Source organism: Camarhynchus parvulus, chromosome 15 (assembly GCF_901933205.1).
Source record: "Camarhynchus parvulus chromosome 15, STF_HiC, whole genome shotgun sequence".
Taxonomy (NCBI): domain Eukaryota; kingdom Metazoa; phylum Chordata; class Aves; order Passeriformes; family Thraupidae; genus Camarhynchus; species Camarhynchus parvulus.
Genome location: NC_044585.1, coordinates 13,224,272 through 13,244,286, shown reverse-complemented (window position 1 = coordinate 13,244,286; position 20,015 = coordinate 13,224,272). Strand labels below are relative to the sequence as shown.

General features: G+C 48.3%; 1 protein-coding gene across 1 annotated transcript in view; it reads left to right on the top strand.

Moving 5' to 3' along the window:
• Positions 1 to 20,015, top strand: part of TMEM132D (transmembrane protein 132D) — a 186,342-nt gene that overhangs the window by 140,812 nt on the left and 25,515 nt on the right. The window contains exon 5 of the mRNA XM_030959242.1: positions 13,051 to 13,194. Coding sequence (XP_030815102.1) covers positions 13,051 to 13,194 — 144 coding nt within the window. The remainder of the gene's footprint in view (positions 1 to 13,050; positions 13,195 to 20,015) is intronic.

Here is a 20,015-nt window from a genome sequence, read left to right as displayed (position 1 = left end):
TACAGGTGCCCCACGCCCTGCAGGCTGGAGGATTATGATCCTTTGCTAAGCACAGAGGAGCTTAGCCAGAGTTCAGAAGTGTTCTCCAGCCCTTTTAGGGTGTTTGTGGCTGGAGCAGGAGTCAGGGTTGAGGTCAGCTCTCCCTCCTCTGAGTCCTTTGGTCCCACACTTGGTAATTGCTGCCCGATTCCTTAAACTTGTTCTGAACCTCATCTCTGCGAGGGCAGGGGTCACAAACAGCAAAATAGACTGAAAAATGCCAGGACGTGACTTGGATTACAAAAGCCTGAATTTGTCCTCCCTAAAAGCAAAGTTATTTAACATGAGAAGGGCAAAAAGCCCTTCAGTGTAAGGCTGCTCCTCTGAAGGGCTGAACAATCAGGATGGGAAGGCTCCCAAATGAAGGAGGGCTGGTCCAGCACACCCAGGAGATGAGGCTGCACTTGGGTGGTTTGCTCTGCACGGTTGCATTTAGCTAACAGGTCAGACAGGAGAGTGCCCAATATTCTAAGAATAACCTTTGTAAAAGTGTTAGATAGTGAAAAAGCAAACCATTTAATTTGATTATGGGGAGCTTTACCAATCATTTCCATTAGGCCATACACTACCAGGGGCTGTGTCTCTTTTTGAGTCCAAGCAGGTGTGGGAGCTGCCAGCACCTCTGGGAGGCTGACACAAACCTCTCTCCATGGGTAAATGTGAATCTCATTACAGGAAGGTAAAGTAGAAACCCTGACATTTTCAAAGCAAGGACCAGATTCTGATGGGAGTGGTTCAAGTGTGACACCCAAACTCAGATCCAGACTCTGCATTTCAAGGAGCCTGATCACTGAAGTTGCTCAGCAGGCAGTTCCCACGCAGCTCACTTCTATTGAATTTTAATGGACTGAATTCACTTAATTACACCTGTAAAGAAGAATTTAGGTGAGTAAAGGCGCACAGGTTTGAAAGTGTTGTGCTTTGACTTTTTGTGCAAGCTGGGACAGTGGAAGGTGTCCCTGCCCATGGCAGGGGCTGGATCTGAGGTCCCTTGCAGCCCCTCCAGTCTGGGATCCTGTGTGAGCTGGGATGAGGGGGCACAGAGCTGTGCTGCTCAGAGAAAGGCAGACAGCAGTGCTCAGGAGAGCAGAAACAATATTTTCCTAGATAATTACATGGAATAAATAAGCCTGGTACGGAATCTGTTCACACAGTTGAGGAAAAGCAGATTTTAATTTCTCAGCATACAGTTTAATGTGAGCAGAATCTCTAAACAGAGAGTTGACATTGTTAACAAAGGTAATATTAGATTTGAATGAGAAACTTTGTATGGTTAATTAAAAATCAAAGGCACAGTTATAACAGAAGTAATTATCCAGGAGTATTAAATCAGTTGCAAGTCCAAGCCCATAAAAGAATTAATCAGGAATAATTTAATATTTGATATTGAGGGCTTATATTTTCCACTAATGCCAAAATCCATTCCATTAACCAGTACAATTCTTCAAGTCTCTCTGCAAACAGGGTCCCTAAAGCAGGACAGGAGAGGAACAATCCAATGGGAAGAAGCTCTAATTCTTCTTCCACAGTGCACTTCCAGTAAATAGAGGGGTGTTCCTGTTGAGAATCCCTCTGGCTGAGGCCAGGGGTTGTTCTGATCCATTTCTGCAGCAGTGGCTGGGAGCAAATGAATGGTGTGAGAGCAGAGGAAGCTGTGCTCCAGCTGTGCAGCTCAGCATGTTTGTGACCCAGGGGTCTGATCCAGTTTTCTTCCAGTAATTAGTCTGATTTCCCTTCAAATTGCAGTGGAGGTCAATCCATAGAAACATCCCTGTTTTCTGTAGCCATGGATTTCCTGATGCAGATACATTATTTGGAAAAGCACAGTCTGTTTTGAGCCAGCCAGCAGATAATTTTCCCTTTTCACTTGTGATGGAAGACCATGAATGTCTGCTCGTGGTTCTGTTTCACCTTACCCCTGATCCTCTCATGAATTCATGCTGTAACCTCTCTCACTCATCTTTTTTTCTTGCCTCACCTCTTTGGCCCCCGTGGGGCCCTTCTCACTTGTCCTGGACGTGCACAGGAGATAACTCAAGGAAATCAGAAGGGATGATTTGCTTTTTGTGATGAGGGAGCTGAGATGCTGGGGGCACTGGGGACATTCCTGAAGTGGAAAGACACAAAAACAGCACTGAGTACTGGGGTATTGTGATCACCATCTAACTCCTCCCGAGTTACAGGAGATTGTGATCACCATCTAACTCCTCTCGAGTTACAGGAGATTGTGATCACCATCTAACTCCTCCCGAGTTACAGCCTGGCTGAGCTCAGAGCAAGCCACCACAGGTTCTGTAGAGCTGATTTTGGAAAAGAGGCTTTTGTTGAGCCAAGCTGTCCTTGGCCAGGGTAGCTCAGGAGCTTTGTACAGATTGTGGCTGCAGGGCCTCGAGCTTGCAGTAAATCTTGAGCTCACAGGAAAACCTGACCAGATGAAAGCAGAAGTCAGATTGTGTTGGTCCGATGTGTCTGGCAGTGTCTTGCAGAAGAAGCAGCATTTGTTTTTGTCATCTACAGACTGCTGTCTTCCTTTGTAACCCAGTGAACAAGCTTGTCACACAGCAGCCCCGAGCCCCTGCAGCCATTTATCAGCTGGGCAGGCTGGAGCAGGGAGATAAATGTGAGCACAGCAGGTCCCACGTCTGAGGCACTTATTGATCACATCAAGTGCTTTATCAGCTCTCAATAAATGCTCCTCACCTTCCCCTTCCTTCCTAACTGTGAACTGAGCCCCACACAAATTACCTGGAAAAAAACCCCATTCCTCAAGCAGGTATTTCTTACCTTTCAGAATTTCCAAAAGAAACCCCAAAAGACCTTGGGGTGCTCCCAGCTGGGTTTGTTCCAGCGTGTGCCCTCCCAGGGGACAGGAGGGCAGGTGAGCTGTCAGTACAAGCAGGGCATGTTTGCAGTTGGGGTCAGCAGGGCCAGGTGAGCCCTGGTCCTTGCTGGGTGTCTGACCTCAGGAGCAGCTCCTGCACCCTCCAACACCAGTCATGGACTCAGCAGGGTGAGTGGGGCAGCCCAGAGCTGGGCAGGGTCACAGCCTCAGAACCACTGTGGGGAGAGCAGTTCTGAACACAGGGCTTTGTTATAGGGGCTTGTCCTCACTTATCCATAGGGGCTTGTCCCCACTTATCCATAGGGGCTTGTCCTCACTTATTCACAGGGGCTTGTCCCCACTTATCCATAGGGGCTTGTCCTCACTTATCCATAGGGGCTTGTCCTCACTTATCCATAGGGGCTTGTCCCCACTTATCCATAGGGGCTTGTCCTCACTTATCCATAGGGGCTTGTCCTCATTTATCCATAGGGGCTTGTCCTCATTTATCCATAGGGGCTTGTCCCCACTTATCCATAGGGGCTTGTCCTCACTTACCCAGAGGGGCTTGTCCTCATTTATCCATAGGGGCTTGTCCTCACTTATTCACAGGGGTTTGTCCCCACATTTCAAACAAGAAGAAGATGCAGGAAGAAGATGAAGCTGTTACTCCTGCACTAACCCCAAAAGAATTGTCAGGTGCAGATCTCTGCATACACCAGATCAGGAAAGTACTTCAGATGTCCTGGGTACAAAATATGTAATTTGACGTCAAGTCCCAATTTATTTCCTTGAGGACATTGGGCTGATACCAACAGGAGTTCTCTACCAATCCTTCTGGAAGGATTAGACGTTAAACAAGAGTCACAGGATGCACAATATGGTCTTAAAGGCATTGAATCTGAAGCAAGCATGTTCCCCAGGATATTATTACAAGATTCTTCATGTCTTTTTTCTAATGGCTTTTTGGATTCCCTGCTTTCAGCCTGCCACAACCAGCTTTACAAGTGTCCGACCTCTCTTTTTCTCTGTTATTAATGTTTTTTCCTATTGTAAAGCATTCTTCTGTCTGTCTAACTGCTTCTTAAGTTTATTGCTTTTCTGTGGTGCTGTTAGGGATTTTATTTCCCAACTGGTATTACTTTTTAACTACTCATGTAAATCTGTATCAGTTCAGATTCATGCAGAAAAAACAATTTGTCACAAATCTGTAAGGGCTAAATGATCAAAGCAGAGCTTGCAGGCTCACTGCTTTCTTTCTCAGCCTACTTCTAGACCTAAAAATGTTTTATCTTCATTCAGATTCTGATACTGCCCCTTAGCACAGCCGTTATCTGTGGCAGGAGTCAAATGTACGGGTCACTTCCTTGGCACGTCTGTGAAACCAGCAGAGTTGCACCCATTTATATCCTGGCAGTTGTCACTGGCTAATCAGAGAAGTTCTGAGTGAGTAGGGCCACTGAAGTCACAAAACCACCACTGTGGGCACAGAATTGTCACTAGGGAGATTGATGGAAATAAATCTTTGGTTGTTGTGTTCTATTAAAAAAAAAAAACATTAAAATAATCATTTTCTTCCCAAGACCAAGGGCAAAGAGCTGAAGATTTGGCTCCTCAGCTGCAGGGCTGGCAGTGTAGAACCAAAGTACCTGGGGATGAATGGGGTTTGTGCCTAGAAACAGGGTGTGAGTGCCCCTCTCAGCCCCAGGCTGGAGGAGGGGGCAGCCTCTGCAGGCAGCAGCAGGGTCCTTGTCCCCTCACTGCCATGGCTTTGTGCTGAGGCCGTGCCGTGACCCAGATTCTGTCCTGGCCACCGTGGTGTCCTCACCAAGGTCACGCTCACATGTCTCAGAGCAGACTTTGGCCCCATTTGCCATATGGGAGCTGGAACATCATCTTTGTCTGAATGTCCCCTTTGTTTATTTTTGTGTTTCTGTTTAAAGCTCAGCTGAGGAGCTAATTAGGAAGGCAGCAGAGCCCGCTGGCTGCAGGCTGCCCCCTGCTCTGCCCTGAGCCTGCTCATGAATGAATTGTTGGGTTGCAGGCGGCTTTCCAAGGCCCTGTGATGGTCCCAGTTTAGCTCAGGCTGCTTCTTGCCTGACATTCCTAAATGTGAATGTGCCACTCAAACTGCCAGGCCAGTCTGGAAGGAGTTTTGGAGCAGGCGGTTTGGTCACTTCTCCTCTGCACAGTGACCTGCAGAACTCGAGTTCTCTGTTCCTTACAGCCTTCTTCTTGTCTTTAGAAAAGGGAAAAATTGCTTTGGTCCGTGCTCTGTGCCTCTGCCAAGGGAGTTTACAGTAATTGCCACATTTGGGCAGATTTCATCCCTGCAAATCTGCTGTTTCCTCTGGTCACTGCATCATTTTCTCCTTGTCTTGCCACCCCATTTGGTCCATGGTCGCTGCTGCTGTCAGGATTTCCCCGTGCAGCAGGGGATGGCAGAGCTCCAGGCATGGCCCCTGGCTTTGCCCCTGGAGGCTTGGGCAGCTCCCCACCTCCCTGCTTCTCAGCTTCCCCTCTGGAAAGCTGCAGGAGCAGCAGCAGAACTGCTAAAATCATGGGAGAGTCAGCTCAGAGTGGATAAATGTGTTGATAAATCGATTTCTTGATCTGAGGGGTCTCTTTCACCTCTGTGGTTGTGTGTGCACCTTGATTTGCCTGCTTTACTAACGGGTCCTGCTTGACCCCAGAGAGTTAAAGCAAAGCTGTGGGAGATGGGAGGAGAGAACAAACGGGTCTGCTGGAGATGTGCAGCATCCTGTAATGATGGATGCTGGAAATCCTGACATCCTGTCCTGTAGTCCAGCCCTCTGCAGCTCCAAAAGCCCTGCAGCACCAAAAGCCCTGCAGCACCAAAAGCCCTGCAGCACCAAATCCCCTGCAGCACCAAATTCCCTGCAGCACCAAATCCCCTGCAGTACCAAATCCCCTGCAGCACTGAGCCTCTGCAGGAGCCTTCCTGCTGGCACAGGGACCCTGACCCTTCCTGCTGGCACAGGGACCCTGAGTGACCCCATGTGTGAAACCCTGGCTGCCTTTGGCTCACCTGGCACAGCATGGCCCTGCCGGGGTCCCCAGCCCGGAGTGGCAGCAGGCACAGGGATCTCCTGTCCCTTGGGGCAGGCTCCCAGCTCTGCTGCTCTGCACAGGCTGCTCTGAGGGTCCCCAGCCTGTCCCTGCTGTGGGGGTGCCTGGCAGCCTGCTGGGGCAGAGCCAAGAAGAAACCCTCCCCAAACAAACACGTTTGTTTGTTTGTTTGTTTCCTTTCAAGAGCAAGCTGTGCTGATGAGCAGCTCCAGCAGCCTGTCTAGAGACTGAAATCAAGGATGCACACACAGCTTTGCGGAGTTACACTTTGGGGCCTGTGAATTAATGAGCAATTCCTCTGAAGAACCACAGCCTGACAACTCTGAGGCTTCCTGGGTGAGACTTTGATAAGCAGGGAAGGTGCATGACAGCTCCCTGGGCCGGTGGCAGCCTGCTTAGCACTGCAAACCACCCAAACAGCAAAGGACAGCTCCCCACGAGGATGCTAGCACAACTCCTAAGTGCTACACATCAGAGGCACTCTTAAACGTGAGACAATTAAATTGACACTGCCTCTACAGCTAGGGAGTTCCCATGGGAGGGTTTGGCTCCCCAGCTGTCAGGGTGTGAAAGGGACCCAGTGAGCCTGGGGCCTCTGCTGTGCTGTCCCAGCCTGTCCCAGTGCCATCAGCTCTTTGCCTGTCCAGTTTGCCCCCAGAGACACAGAAAGCCCAGGTTCAACATTCCCTGCTGCTCAGGGAAGTCCCTGTTGGAGCCCTGAGACCCTTGGGTGCCTCTGTCCCAGCCCCAGAGCTGTCCGGAGCAGGGAGCCCCAGGGAGGAGGCAGCAGCCCCCCCAGCACTCTGCATTTGTTGTGTCTGCCTTGCTGGACCTGCCAGGGAGCTCTTACTGCTCTTGGCTGCTCCAGACCTGGGTCTGAGGGGGCTGGACACTGCACAAACACGAACCAAAGCCAAAATCCCTGTTTAGAACCACTCCAGCTGAGCCAGCGAGGCGGGCAGAGGTAGGGAGAAGGGATGCAACAGGCAGATGTGTTGTTCTCTCCCTAGGAGTGAGATGATTTATTTCCTGGCTTTTTTCATCCCTCAGAGCTGTGGAATTGCATCCTGCAATCACAGGCAGTGTCCACAGTCAGGATTACCTGTCTTTGCTGCACGCCCTGGGAAACAAGGGAATTACCAGCCAGCTCTATGGGGCACTTCAGCAGCACCTGCCTCTGCCTGCTGAGATGCATTTCTGTCCTTCTTGAGCTTTTTCCTGAGCATCACAGGCTGTGTAATGACAAACCTCTCGCTGCTGGTCATCTTCTAATGATCCCCCTGTTCCTCTGTACCCCCTGCCTCTCCTGTTGCTCCTTGTCCCCTCTTTGCTGCTCTCAGCACTGGGTTACATCTTCAGCTTTTCTTCCCCACCCCTCCTCCAGCCTCAGCGACAGATTCCATCTACACCCAGATGAAAGTTCCTTAATAAGAATATAAAATAGCTGGAAGGCTTTGCAAAAGTTAAATCTGAGATAAAATCTAATTAGGTCTTTTTCCTGGATGCCTTGTGTGTGACAGTAGGAGGGGCAGACAGGCTCTCTGATTGTGCCATGTTGCTTTTTCCCTACAGCACAATCCAGCCATTGGCTGTTCTCTGTTTTATAACTGGAAAATTGTGATTGCTGGGCTTGGTGTGTATTTGGGGTTTTGTTTCACCACTCATCCTTGCCCCATCTGCTCCCTCCAGTGATTCTGCCCCAGTGAGGAGGATGACACCCCCATCACGTGGAGTCAAAATTATTCCAGGAATCACAGGCTGAGGAAGACAGGGTGAAAAATATATCCTAGTATTGATTCTGCCACCCACTCCTTTCTAAACAAGGGATTGCAATCACATTCTACCACTCCAAGAATCTATTTTCCCCTCTCTGGCAGCTGTGTGCGAGAGTGGGACAGCAGGCAGATCTGTCCAGAGGTGAATTTGGGTTCCTGGGCTGCTCCTTTCTACCCTGTGTCAGCACATCTGCCCCTGGAGCTCTGCTGCCTGCAGCAGGAAAAAGGGAAACTGATTAAGTAGCAAGTGCTTGAATGAAATGTGATTAATTTGCTTATATCCCCCTCCTCTCTCGCATTCCCAGGGAGTTCAGATTTCATTCTGCATGATGAAAGGTGCCCACATTAAACCAAACATTTAACCTTGGAGTTCATGTCAGTCTTTTCACATTTTCTCATTCACCATGATTTCTCATACTTGCAGTATTTCAACCTGTACTTTGAACTCTTCTGTTTATATTAAAGGTCTCACAAATTAATTTGGGTTATTTCTGGCCGCTGCTCCTTTATTCCCTTGGACACAGAAGAATTGCAGCTGATTTTTCAATGATTTTCCCAGTGCATCCTAAAGAATCTGGAAACAACAGGGGAAATAAGGAAATCAGACTTATATTTTCTATATTTCAAGCTGTTTGCCAGCTCAGAGCTGACAACAATGCACTACAGGCGAGGAAATCTGCTTTGGAGCAATTTTGGTTTCTCTGCACCACCTTGTATCTAGCCCCGCCAGCTGCTGCTAAAACTTGTACTTCAGCTGCCATAATCTCATCATTAAAGGTGGATTTAGGGTTTAAGAGGCGATGAAGAAACCCTTTTTCCTTGCAGCCAGGGGCTGGGAGATGACTCTGCATTTCAGGTGCAAGCTCAGCTGTGCTCCGGCTCAGGGCTAATCCCGGCTGCGGCAGGGTTGGTGCCACGACCCTCAGCAGCTCCTGGGGAAGATGCTGCTCCTGGCTTTTCTCTTCAGCTGCTGCCTCCTGACTCCTCAAATCCCTTCTCTCTCGCTGGTTTTGTTTCCTACCCTTGCCGTGGAACAGGAGGCAAAAGCTGAGTTTGACCACATCCATGAGAATGTCAAGCATTTAGACTTTATTGGTTTAGAAGCTTACTAAATTTAAACAGAAGCATTAACATGGCCTTAGGCTCTCTTGACAGTTATAAACTCTTCCTTGGGGGGATTTCTGTAATGCTTTCTAATCAGCTTAAGGAGTTAATTAAACAGCTGTCACTTAGCTGCTTAATTCTGAGGCTTGATGCTAAATAAGATTTGAAATTAGTTATGCATGACTGAAGCATGGATCCTCTGATATGGACAAGATGGCTGCTGGTTGAGCAGGAGGCAAATCCAGGTCTTTATACCTAAATAGTGAAAAGATCCAAGGTGGGACCCTGCAGTAATGCTCTACATGCTGATTATCAGAAAATGCATTGAAAATGGAGACTGTTAAGGAATGTCAAATGGGAGGGATTTTCAGGCAGCTCTTCAGTCTCATTTGTGTTCTCTGGACTGCAGGGGATTTCAGGGGTCAGTTTATTCTCTCCCTGATTGCACTGTGTACATAACCCAGGAGCCAAAATACCTACTGAAACCCGAGAGGAACATTCTTGATTTTCGAAATTAGATTTTTAGCCTGCAGATATATTCCACTGCTCTAATGAAGAATGTCTCTGGAGATCTGCTGTGCTTCCAGAACAGGAGTTACAGTGTCCTGGGGAGTTTTTAACCTCCTTTTCCCTGTGCATTGCAGCAGGACAAGCCCTTCTCCTCCTGAAGGGTGTGTGTGGTGGGTGACAGGATGCGCTCCACTGCAAGAGAGAAGCAGCAGTGCATTTTATTGGTGATGAATGCAGTGAGGTAAATCCAGAGCTCAGTGTGGCTGGACAGGGTGCAGTGCAGGGGCTGATGAGCATTTCCAGCCAGCTCAGAGCCAACGGCCAGGGAGAGGCTCCTGTAGAGTCCTGAGGGGCAGAAGGGACCCCCTTGTGTCCCAGGGTGAGAGTGGAGCTCAGGTGCAGCTGGAGCAAAGCTGAACATGAGTCAGTCATGCATTGATTTCTTTCAAAAGTTTTATATATATATATATGGAAAGATTTATGAAGATATTGTAAAGTCCTTTTTTTCACCCCAGGAAAGATAAGGCAAAAGATGTCTGAAGGGAAATTAAATTTCAGGGAAGCTACCTATTAAAACTGAAAAAACCTAATAGGTATTCACTTCTGCATTTCAACTTAAATTGATGCTTACTGTGTACATCTTCTGAATATGTTTCTGCTGGAGGGCTTAATATGCTCAGTTATTAATATGAATCTCTTCAGTAAGCAAAGAACACTCACTCTGGCATCTTCTTTAAAGTATTACTGTTTATTTACCGTGGTAGCAATTTCAGAATAAAGATTACCTGGTCTTCCATTTCTATTACATGCAGAGACATGTTTTTCTCTGATTATTTCATTTTATTATTGGAGGGGCTCAGTGTAAGTGAATTATAGAGCTATGCTGTGTTAATAGTTAAAGAAAGTTCAGCACCTTTTTAATAGCTGCTGAGGGAATCAGCTTTTACCAGTGAGACTCTTTGGCTGTAGCTTTGCAAAAGCATAACTATTCCCATGCTGAGGTGCCCTGACACCTTATCTCCTGTAATCTGTGTTAGTTATGGATAAAGAACATCATATTTCTTCAGGAGATTCCTTTTCCACTCAAGCAGCAAAAAGCAACAGTTATAAATTAGTAACTATTTAGATTTATAGCTTTTACATGCTGAGGCTCTGAACTATAAATCTCAGTGTGGCTAAGTAAGTGTCGTGTTTGTTTCCTCAGAACGAAGCAGTTTTCACATGCCTTCAGCAGGGGATGTCCAGCCCTCCCTGCCTGTTCAACAGGGGCCTGCAGGAGCATTTATTTCCCTGTGCCCCGCAGGGTGAGCTGGGTCAGTGCTGGTGCTTGTGCCCCGCAGGGTGAGCTGGGTCAGTGCTGGTGTTTGTGCCCCACAGGGTGAGCTGGGTCAGTGCTGGTGTTTGTGCCCCGCAGGGTGAGCTGGGTCAGTGCTGGTGTTTGTGCCCCGCAGGGTGAGCTGGGTCAGTGCTGGTGTTTGTGCCCCGCAGGGTGAGCTGGGTCAGTGCTGGTGTTTGTGCCCCGCAGGGTGAGCTGGGTCAGTGCTGGTGTTTGTGTCCCTGCAGGGTGAGCTGGGTCAGTGCTGGTGTTTGTGCCCCGCAGGGTGAGCTGGGTCAGTGCTGGTGTTTGTGCCCTGCAGGGTGAGCTGGGTCAGTGCTGGTGTTTGTGCCCCACAGGGTGAGCTGGGTCAGTGCTGGTGTTTGTGCCCCACAGGGTGAGCTGGGTCAGTGCTGGTGCTGCCCTGCCTGGGGGATGCAAAGCAGTGCCTGGAGAAACCATCCTCGAGTCCTTCCCTGAGGAGGGGCCGAAAGCTCTGCAGGCAGAGCACCCAGCTCAGTGCCTGCAGGGCAGGACAGCCCAGTGCCACCCAGTGCCACCCAGTTCCAGCTGGGCTGGCACAGCACTGCCAGGTGCAGCCTCCCCAGGGGCTCTGGGCAGGATGAGCAGCAGCTCCTGGCTCCGAGGTGCTGCAGGGCAGGGCAGTGGGCAGGCAGGGCAGGGCAGTAGCAGCAGGTGCCAGCCAGGGACAGGGACAGCTGCCCTGGGATGCACTGTGTGTTCAGAGCATCCAAAGGCAGCCCTGCAAAACTCAGAGACTCAGAAGAAATTCATGGAGCTTCTGAGGCTCATTCTCAGTTAGTGGCTCTTACCAGGGGAAATTCCATTTGCCTTTGGTAAGCAGAGCTCATTAATCACGCTGCTTCAAAGGCTCGGTTATTAAAGCTCCCTTTGCTGTATGAAATAATTGTGAGGGTCACGCTAATGGATGCAGGGGAGGCAGGGAGCTGTGGCTGCCTGGGGGAGCAGCTCTTGGCAGCTCAGCACGAGGTGTGAGCAGCAGCAGGTGGGTGCTGTGGCCTCCAGCAGCCCCAGGGAAATGGGATTGGTGCCCGAGTGCTGCAGCAGCGCTGAGAGCCGGGCCTGACCCTGCTGCTGTGATGGCAGTGAGTGCTAACGGTGCTTGTGCCGCCAGCTGCCCCTGCCTGCAGCTCTGCAGAGCCCATGGCAGCAGCAAAAGGTGCTGGGGAACCTGGGTGCAGAGCCCAGACCTGGGAAAAACCACAGAACCTGGAAAGTTCATTGCAAAGCTGAGAACTGAGTGCCTGAGCAGTGCATTCTGCACTGAGAGCCCATGTGTGCTCAAGACAGACACGAGTGTGCAGGCAGATAGCCTCACCCTTGGATGAATTGCAATTTAAAAATATCTGAAGGGCTTTTGTGCTGAGGGAGGGAGAGGATTTTCTTCTCAAGTTCTCTTTTTGTGAAATCCTCTTTCTCCCTTCCCTAAAGATCACGGCGAGGATGGGGCAACCTTAGCAAAGCAGCTATCAAGTGACCAGGAGGGGTTTTTCTTTCTTTAAATATTGCTTTGAGTATGAATAAAGTGTGTCTGTTTCTTTAAGTAAGAGGAAAAGGTCTTTTTGATGTGAATACTTTAGAGGAGAAAAATCCCAGCTTCTCCCCTTTAGCCCAAGAGGCAGCAGGAGCAGTCATCATCTTCTGGTAGCTTGGTTCCAATCCCCACTCTTGTCTTCCAGGAGTAAAATCAGGTCAGTCTCAGAGCTCAGAGTGGGAGCTATTTAGATAATGAGAATTTAGCACCCGGGGGGCTTTGGGAGCCTTTATTGCACAAGAGCCAGCTGAAATCAAGAGCCTCTTGTTCTACAGGATGGTCCCAGCTTCACAGGCACAGCTCTAAAAGGCTCAGAGACCCTTCCAGAAATGAGCAGGATCTTGCAGTTAGGGGTGGGGGGACTTGGGCAGCAGTTTGTGCTCAGTGTCCTGGCAGAGACCAGCCAGTCTGTGGACAGCAGTTAGGGCACAGACAGCAGTTAGGACACAGACAGAAGTTAGGGCACAGACAGAAGTTAGGGCAGGACAGAAGTTAGGGCACAGACAGCAGTTAGGGCACAGACAGCAGTTAGGGCACAGACAGAAGTTAGGGCACAGACAGAAGTTAGGACACAGACAGCAGTTAGGGCACAGACAGAAGTTAGGGCACCACAGACACCTCAGCAGCCCTGAGTCACAGCTGGGAGTGTGGTCAGGACTGCAGGGAGGAAATCTGTCTGTCCTGCCTGCTGCACTGGGAGCAGTCCTTGCCATAGCCATGAGCAATTGAGGCTGAATGCAGGTGATGCTAATGAATTAATAGCAGAATATATATATATATATACACACACTAAGTGGCCTTTTGTTTTCCTTTCTCTTAGGAAGCAGAGATCCTGAACACAGCTATTCTCACTGGGAAAACAGTGGCTGTCCCTGTCAAGGTGGTTTCTGTGGAAGATGATGGGACTGTGACAGATCTTGTGGACTCTGTGGAATGCAGATCATCAGATGAAGACGTCATTAAGGTAGGATCAGGCTGCTCCTTCCAGAGAGGCAGAGGCCCTGCAGAGCAGTGCTGTTCTCTAATGGAACAAGTCCTTTCATTTTCTGACGGCTCTGCTGCTGGAACACCAAGATTTATTATTGCTGTTATTGCTGTGTGGCTCGCTCCAGTGAAGCAACAAACCAAACACCAAATCCCAGTTTTCCCTCCTGCTCGTCAAGCACGTGGGGCTGGCTGACGCTCCCCATTGGGAAGCATCTCCAGGGCTGACTCTCCCTGGGCCTCTGCAGTCCCTGGGCTGTGGGTGCAGAGTGCTAGCAGTGCTGCTGCCCCTTGGTGTGCTCAGGGGCGCCTCATGGCCAGGGCAGAGCTCACAGGAGTGCCTGCAGGTCCCTTTTGGGCTGAAATGGGGGTCACTCTGGAGCCTCAGGGTGATCCCTGCTCCTTGGAGGCTTTCAGCAAGTGCCAGCATTACCGCTGGAATCCTGTAAGGAATCCGTCCTGCATTGCTCTGTCTGCTTGGAGAGTGGTGAAGAGGAGGAGCAGTGGCAGTGATGGTGGCAGATAAGGTACAGAGGGTTCCAGAGGTGACACAGAAGGTGCCTTGTCTGCAGCAGCTTTGATCTTTTACCAACTCTCTGTGGCTGTCACTCGAGAAGAGGAAGCAAGAGATGCAGCTATAAATGAAAGTTAAAATTGAATTTATTTTATATTATTTTTATAACCAGCATGTCCCAAAGCAATCACAAACCCTCCAGGGCACCCTCCCAGTAGAGGGAATGGAATTCCCAGTGGAGTTCCCTCCCAGCCATGGGATGATGGCCGTTATCCCGTGAGCTCTGGGAGCTGCTCCGTGCTGGCAGCTGGCCTTGCCAGAGCTGCCTGCCTGCCGAGGGTGCTGCTCTGCCTGCTGGGGCTCCTCTGGCTCTGGGCTCCTCCAGCAGCTCAGGGTTCTGAGCAGCTCCACGGCCTCCCCAGCACCAACGCCTCCCTCCTGGTGGGTGTTTCTGCTCTGTGGGCACAGAGGAGGGAGCAGTCACTGTCCTTTGGGAGGTTTGAGACGTGCCCACAGGTTTGGTGGCTCCTGTCACAGAGCCAGTGACAGCTCGGGCAGAGTAAGTGAAGAACAGAGCTGGGCAGAAGTGTACATGGTTTGTCCTGAGCTATCTCTTCTGACAAAAAAAGAGGCAATTTCTGTGCTCACTGGACTTGTTTTAAATAATTTCCTCATGGTAATTTCTTCTACAGGAGATGAACCCCAGCAATTTCGAAGTTTAGTATTTGTAATGCTTCCCTTTTAGAATCTTCTCAGTGCTCCTGTTTACCTGGTTAGCCACTGTGTTGGTATTTTCTGATTAAATGTGTCTTTCTGGCTGATTTATTAGGAACCTTTGGGGTTTGGGGGTTTTTCTCTTCTGTGAAGCCTTTTTGGATCTGGTGAATCTGCTAAATATAGCAAATTGTTGGACTTAATTTAGATTTGGAAACAGAAGGAAATTATTTGTCCTTATGTTGTGGGAGTTAATGGACCAAGTCCTTACTAACTCACTCATCCTCTATTCCATGTTTTTGGTGAATTGAAAAAAAAATATTTTGAAAGCAAATACATCATTTGGAAGACATGTAAAACTCCAGTTTTGCTTTCTGGTGTTTTAGTCGTCGCCTGTAGGGACATGAATATCCCAATCAGTGCTGTGTGTGGTGTATTCACATCCCCACCCCATTACCAGTGCTGTTAGTGACAGCCCTGGGTCACAGCAGGCTGGCACCATCAGGATCAGGACATTCTGCTCCCCTCCTCAGCAGCAGAGAGGTTTCTGCACAGCTGAAATGAGTTGCCAGTTTAAAGTGAGCTCTTAATTGGAAATGTGTCTGGAGTTTCCAGTTTACCTGCTCTGGTTCAGGGCGAGCCTTGTTCCCAGGCACCTAATGAAGATAAAGATATATAATTACTGGCCAGCCTTCAGCATGCAGCAGTAATTAGAGTTCCTGTTCTCTGGGCAGTAGAGTGGGAATAGAAAATGGAAGAAAAACCTGCTTAAGATGCCCATTGAAACATAAAGATTAAGATTACATTTCTTTGGGTCTTTACTGTTGCTGTTTTTCAGTGCAGCTGTCAAGTAGCATCTAACAGATTGATTATGTCTTCATGGCTTAGCTTTTATTCCTGTTTTTTTGGTGTTGATTAATGATGAGGTTAAGCTCATTTTCCTTGCAGAATGAGGGTACCTCATTCTTCTTTTCGTTTCAGGGTCCACATTTATTACTCACTTCTTTCATCTGAAACTTCAAAGAACTTTAAAGAGCTGGTCCAAACTGTACTGACTCTTTTTGTGCCAAACTGCACCTCCCTGAACCTGGTTGAATATGTCAGAGCAGAATTTAGTCCATTGAAACAATATTTTTGTTGACAAATGATTATCAGAAATTACTTGGTCCAGCCTGACAGAACAACCAGAAGATGGAGGTGTGTTATAGACTGTGTTGCACTAATGAGGACTGAGACACGGAAAAGTTAAGGTGTGAATTTCAAAGTGCTGACCATTTGTGGATAGTAAAACTCCTACTGAACTAATGGAAAAAAGAGAGATTTTTGAGCAGACTTTATTTTTGTTGAGTTTTTAGAAAGGATAAACTCTCAAGATTATTTTAATCAAGAATAAGGAGAGAAGAAAAATCAGCTTCTTTTAATCTTTCATTTTGAAAAGACATTTCTGTTTCCAAATGGCCGTTTTTTCAGGGCTCAACAAAGCCTGGAAGTTTCCAAAGCAACACTTTCCAGTGCTCTGGGTTTTCAGTTTGAGTTAATTGAAAATCTGCATTTGGTTACCCTGAAACAAAAACTGCTTTTTGTTCATTTTGTTTGATCAGACACCTGAAAGTTGCCAGAGGTCACCCAGCGCTGGAGCCAGCCCTGGGAACAGGATTCAGCTCCTGTGCCCCTTTTTTGTGCTGTACTGTGCATTTCCTATAGGACTCCTTTTGAAATCGGTTACCCAAAGCTGGGTGCTTTTCCTCCAGAACCCTGCAGCTGATGGATTTCCTCCTGCAGCTCTGGCAGGGCTGCCAGGGAGCCTGGGGCTTTGCCTGGATGGCAGGGGGCTGCAGGGTTCAGGGAGTGAAGGGGTTGGTGCTGCTGCTGGCGTCCTTGGCACAGCCTGGGCACTGCCCCAGAGCCCTGCAGGGTGCCCAGCGTGGCCCTCTCTGGGAATTCCCTTTCACAGAATCACAGAAACACCGAACCACACAGCGTCACAGAATCACAGAATGACTGGGTTGGAACAGACCTTCAAGATCATGGAGTCCAACCCAGCCCCAACACCTCAACTAAACCCTGGCACCCAGTGCCACATGCAGGCTTTGTTAAACACCCCAGGGATGGGGACTCCCCCACCTCCCCAGGCAGGCCATTCCAGAACTTTATCACCCTTTAAAACACCTTTTCCTACACCCAAGCTGTATTTCTCTCCCTTGGCCAGCTTCCCCAGAGCTGTCCAGCCCATTGTGGGGCTTGCCTGGCGCTGTGCTGGCTCTCTGGTGTCCCTGTGAGCTGTGCAGGGGTGCTGGTCCCCCCTGCTCCCCAGGGTGCTGCAGAGATGGACACTCACTCCTGGTCCAGGGAAGGGTTGGCAGCTGCTCTGCTCTGACACTTTGGAGCGTATTAAAGGGGAGAGCAGCACACTTGGCAATTTGTAAAATATTACTGCAGGCTAATAAATCTTTCACTAACACTTAGTGTGGCTTTATCAGTGGCAAAATAACATCTTTTTAACCATGTGACAGACTTTACAGAAGCTGAAGTGTCAGAGCATGTGAAGTAGCCTGAAGCAGACAGTGTTTTAAAGCATGAAACTTTTAACAGCTGTTCCTTTTCTCCCTTACACTGGCGCACTTCAGGGAGAAGTTGAGTTCTTCTAAAGTCGCTGGTGTGACAGAGTAGAAGATCAAAGGGAGCAGAGAATGGAGTGGGGGATGCTGTCTGCCCCTGGCCCAGCCTGGCAGCTGCAGTGCTGCAGATCTCAGAGCTCCTGATATCCAGAGTGCTCCTGGATGTCCCTGGGCCCCTGAGGTCCCACTGTGTCCAGCTGGCAAGGGCCATGGGTGAGCTGCCATGGGGGCACTGACACCCAGAACCCTCCAGGCAGGGCCAGTGCTCACCCTGGGCTTGCTCCAGGGTCAGTGCAGGGATCAGAGAGGGAATCGTCCTGCCCAGGAGCAGGGCACAGTGCAGAGCCATAGGAGCAAGCCCTTGTTTGAGAAGCAGTGATCTGTCACACTGCCTAACCAGAATGTGCAGTATTTTATATACATAATATATAACATAGCTGATGAATCTGTGCCTTGAGAGATCTTCACTGAAGATCCAGGTTGTGCCAGGATTTTCCATAATATAAAGGGATTTCTCCCACCAGCTGAACTGCCTTATTCCAGCCCCAAAGAATTTTGATCCATCTTGGAAACGATCTTGATTTAAGTCAGCAAATGTATGTTTTTATTTTCTGCAATGTCTAAACATTTCATTTTGATAGAAAATGATGAAATCATGTCTTGTCATTTCAACTCAGTTTCAGTATTCCTGACATCAGAATCCATCTGACCTTTTCACCTTAGGATGGAGCAGCTTTAAAAATGAGAATGTTTTTTGTGCTCTGCTCTAGGAATACAGGACACGCTCAGAAAAATGCACTCTCAAAACTAAGAGTTGTAATAATAACTGTAGAGTTCCGTTCATGTGCTGCTGGTGTTGCTTATAAAGGGGGAAGGCACAATTTTAATCTCTCTCTGGTATGAAAAACAGACGTGGCAAAGATGAATTCTGAATGTGGAACCAATACAACAGACTTGCACCTCCCAGGAATTGTCTGGAACTCACCTAAAGCTGTTGGAGTTACTGGATTTGTCTCTTTCATATTCTGCCAATTCATCATTCTGATGTGAGTGTTGGGAAGTAACGAGGTTTCTGTGGTGTTATTTGCCTTTTTGTAATCATCCGTGCTGAAAGCCCCAGTGGGGCTGCCACAGCCACTGTTGCATGCACCTCCTTTATGGTTTTGAAAGGCTATGAGCTTATAAGATAAAAAACTTCTCTGTAATGGAAAAAGAAACCCAAATAATTTCTGAGTCGAGGCTTCTTCAGAATTCTCCAGAAGATACCCAGGAATCTGGGGCTTTGTGCTTCATGGGAAACAATACGTGTGGAAGGGGTTGGTGTTGCTAAAATAAAAATACGTGTGACATCTTTACAACTAGAAATACAGGTGACAAGATCTTTTCAGCTGATTCAAACGTGCTCAAATGCAAGGACTGTGTCAGTATTTGCTGAGGATGAGGCCCATCTTCTGGAGTTAGTAGAGAAATGCTGCTCAGAGCTGGGGTGTCCTGAACATCAGCTGTGGAATCCTTGCAGGGCTCCCAGGGCTCTCAGAGGCAGCTGGAGGAACCAGGGGTGGCTCTGGACATTTATCTGTGCAGGAGAAGGGGAGGCTGCGTGAGCTGGGAAGGCTGGGGTCGACAGGCGGTAATGAACCTGGATTTTTAATGCTGTCCTGCTCTAATGAAGGCAGGAATCATGCTCTAATGGTTAAAGCTGGGATGGGATTTTAGGCATTCAGGTTCTAATAAGGGCTCAGCCCGCACACAGCCTGTGACACTTGATTTTCATTTCTCCTTAATAAGAGTGCACAACAGTTGGGTATCCTGGGTGGTTTCTGAGGTGCTGCACTGAAGGGTGACGGTGTGGGCTCTGGCATTCAGCTGGGCCATTGTGGGCCTGGTTTATCTGATCTGCCTCAGCAGACACACAGAAGGTGTCATGGGGCTGAATTACCCGGGCAGACAAAGAGCATTAATGCTAAATCCCCAAAGAGTGCTTTGGGATGTAAAGTGTAATGTATGAGCATCCTCATTAGGGCTGTTAATAACATCCATAACCCCAACCAGGACAGAGCACAGGCTCTCCAGAAATCTCCTGTTGCATTTCACTTAATCACAGCCCATACCACATTCTGTCATGATAAAACATTGGTGGCTGAGTAAGGAAGGATTTAGAAATATTTTCAGATTTCTTATGTAACAGAGTCTGTGCAGCTCAGTTGACTGGAGGATTCTTCTCTTTTATTCACTGTCTGGACCATTTTGCATTTCTTTTAGGATGGTGACTTTTGGCTACCCATGGACCTTTTCTCTCTGCAGTTATATAAAAAATTATGCAGTACTTACGGATTTCAAGAGAAAAGAAAGTAAAGCAGTGAAACACATCTGAAAAGTGCTGGAGATGCCAGAACACCAGGAGTTGCCTGGGTGCAGTTTATTAGCAGAGATGATTGTGTGTAGCAGTTCTCACTGTGCTTTACACGTGTCACAGGCTCTGCTCTCTGGGCTGGGTTTCTTTGTAGGACACACCAGAGCCATTGGTTTCCCCATCAGCTGCCCACAGAAATGCTGGACAGCTCTCCTGTTTCAGCCTGGGTTTGCAGCATCATCCTGGTGAACTGGTTATTGGATGACAAGCCTGATTTCTGAATCTATTTAGGCATTCAAATCCAATTAATTTAATTGCAAATTAGAAACCTAAGCACCTACAAAAAGTGGCTTTAATGGCTCTTCAATTTTAACTAAAAGTGTAACTGTGTATTTAGAGCAGGTGGGTATTATTCAAAGCTGATATTTTCTCCCAACTTAAATAATCTGTTCCTTATAATAACTATTAAAATAATGTGATTATTTGCAAGCAGGTAATTATTTTGTAGCTGTAAAGGGGTTTTGTTTGATTAAATTTAGGGCATCTTCTTTAGACTTGGGGATTTGAGTGCTCTCAGCAATTTCTTGGAGCATTTGTGAGCG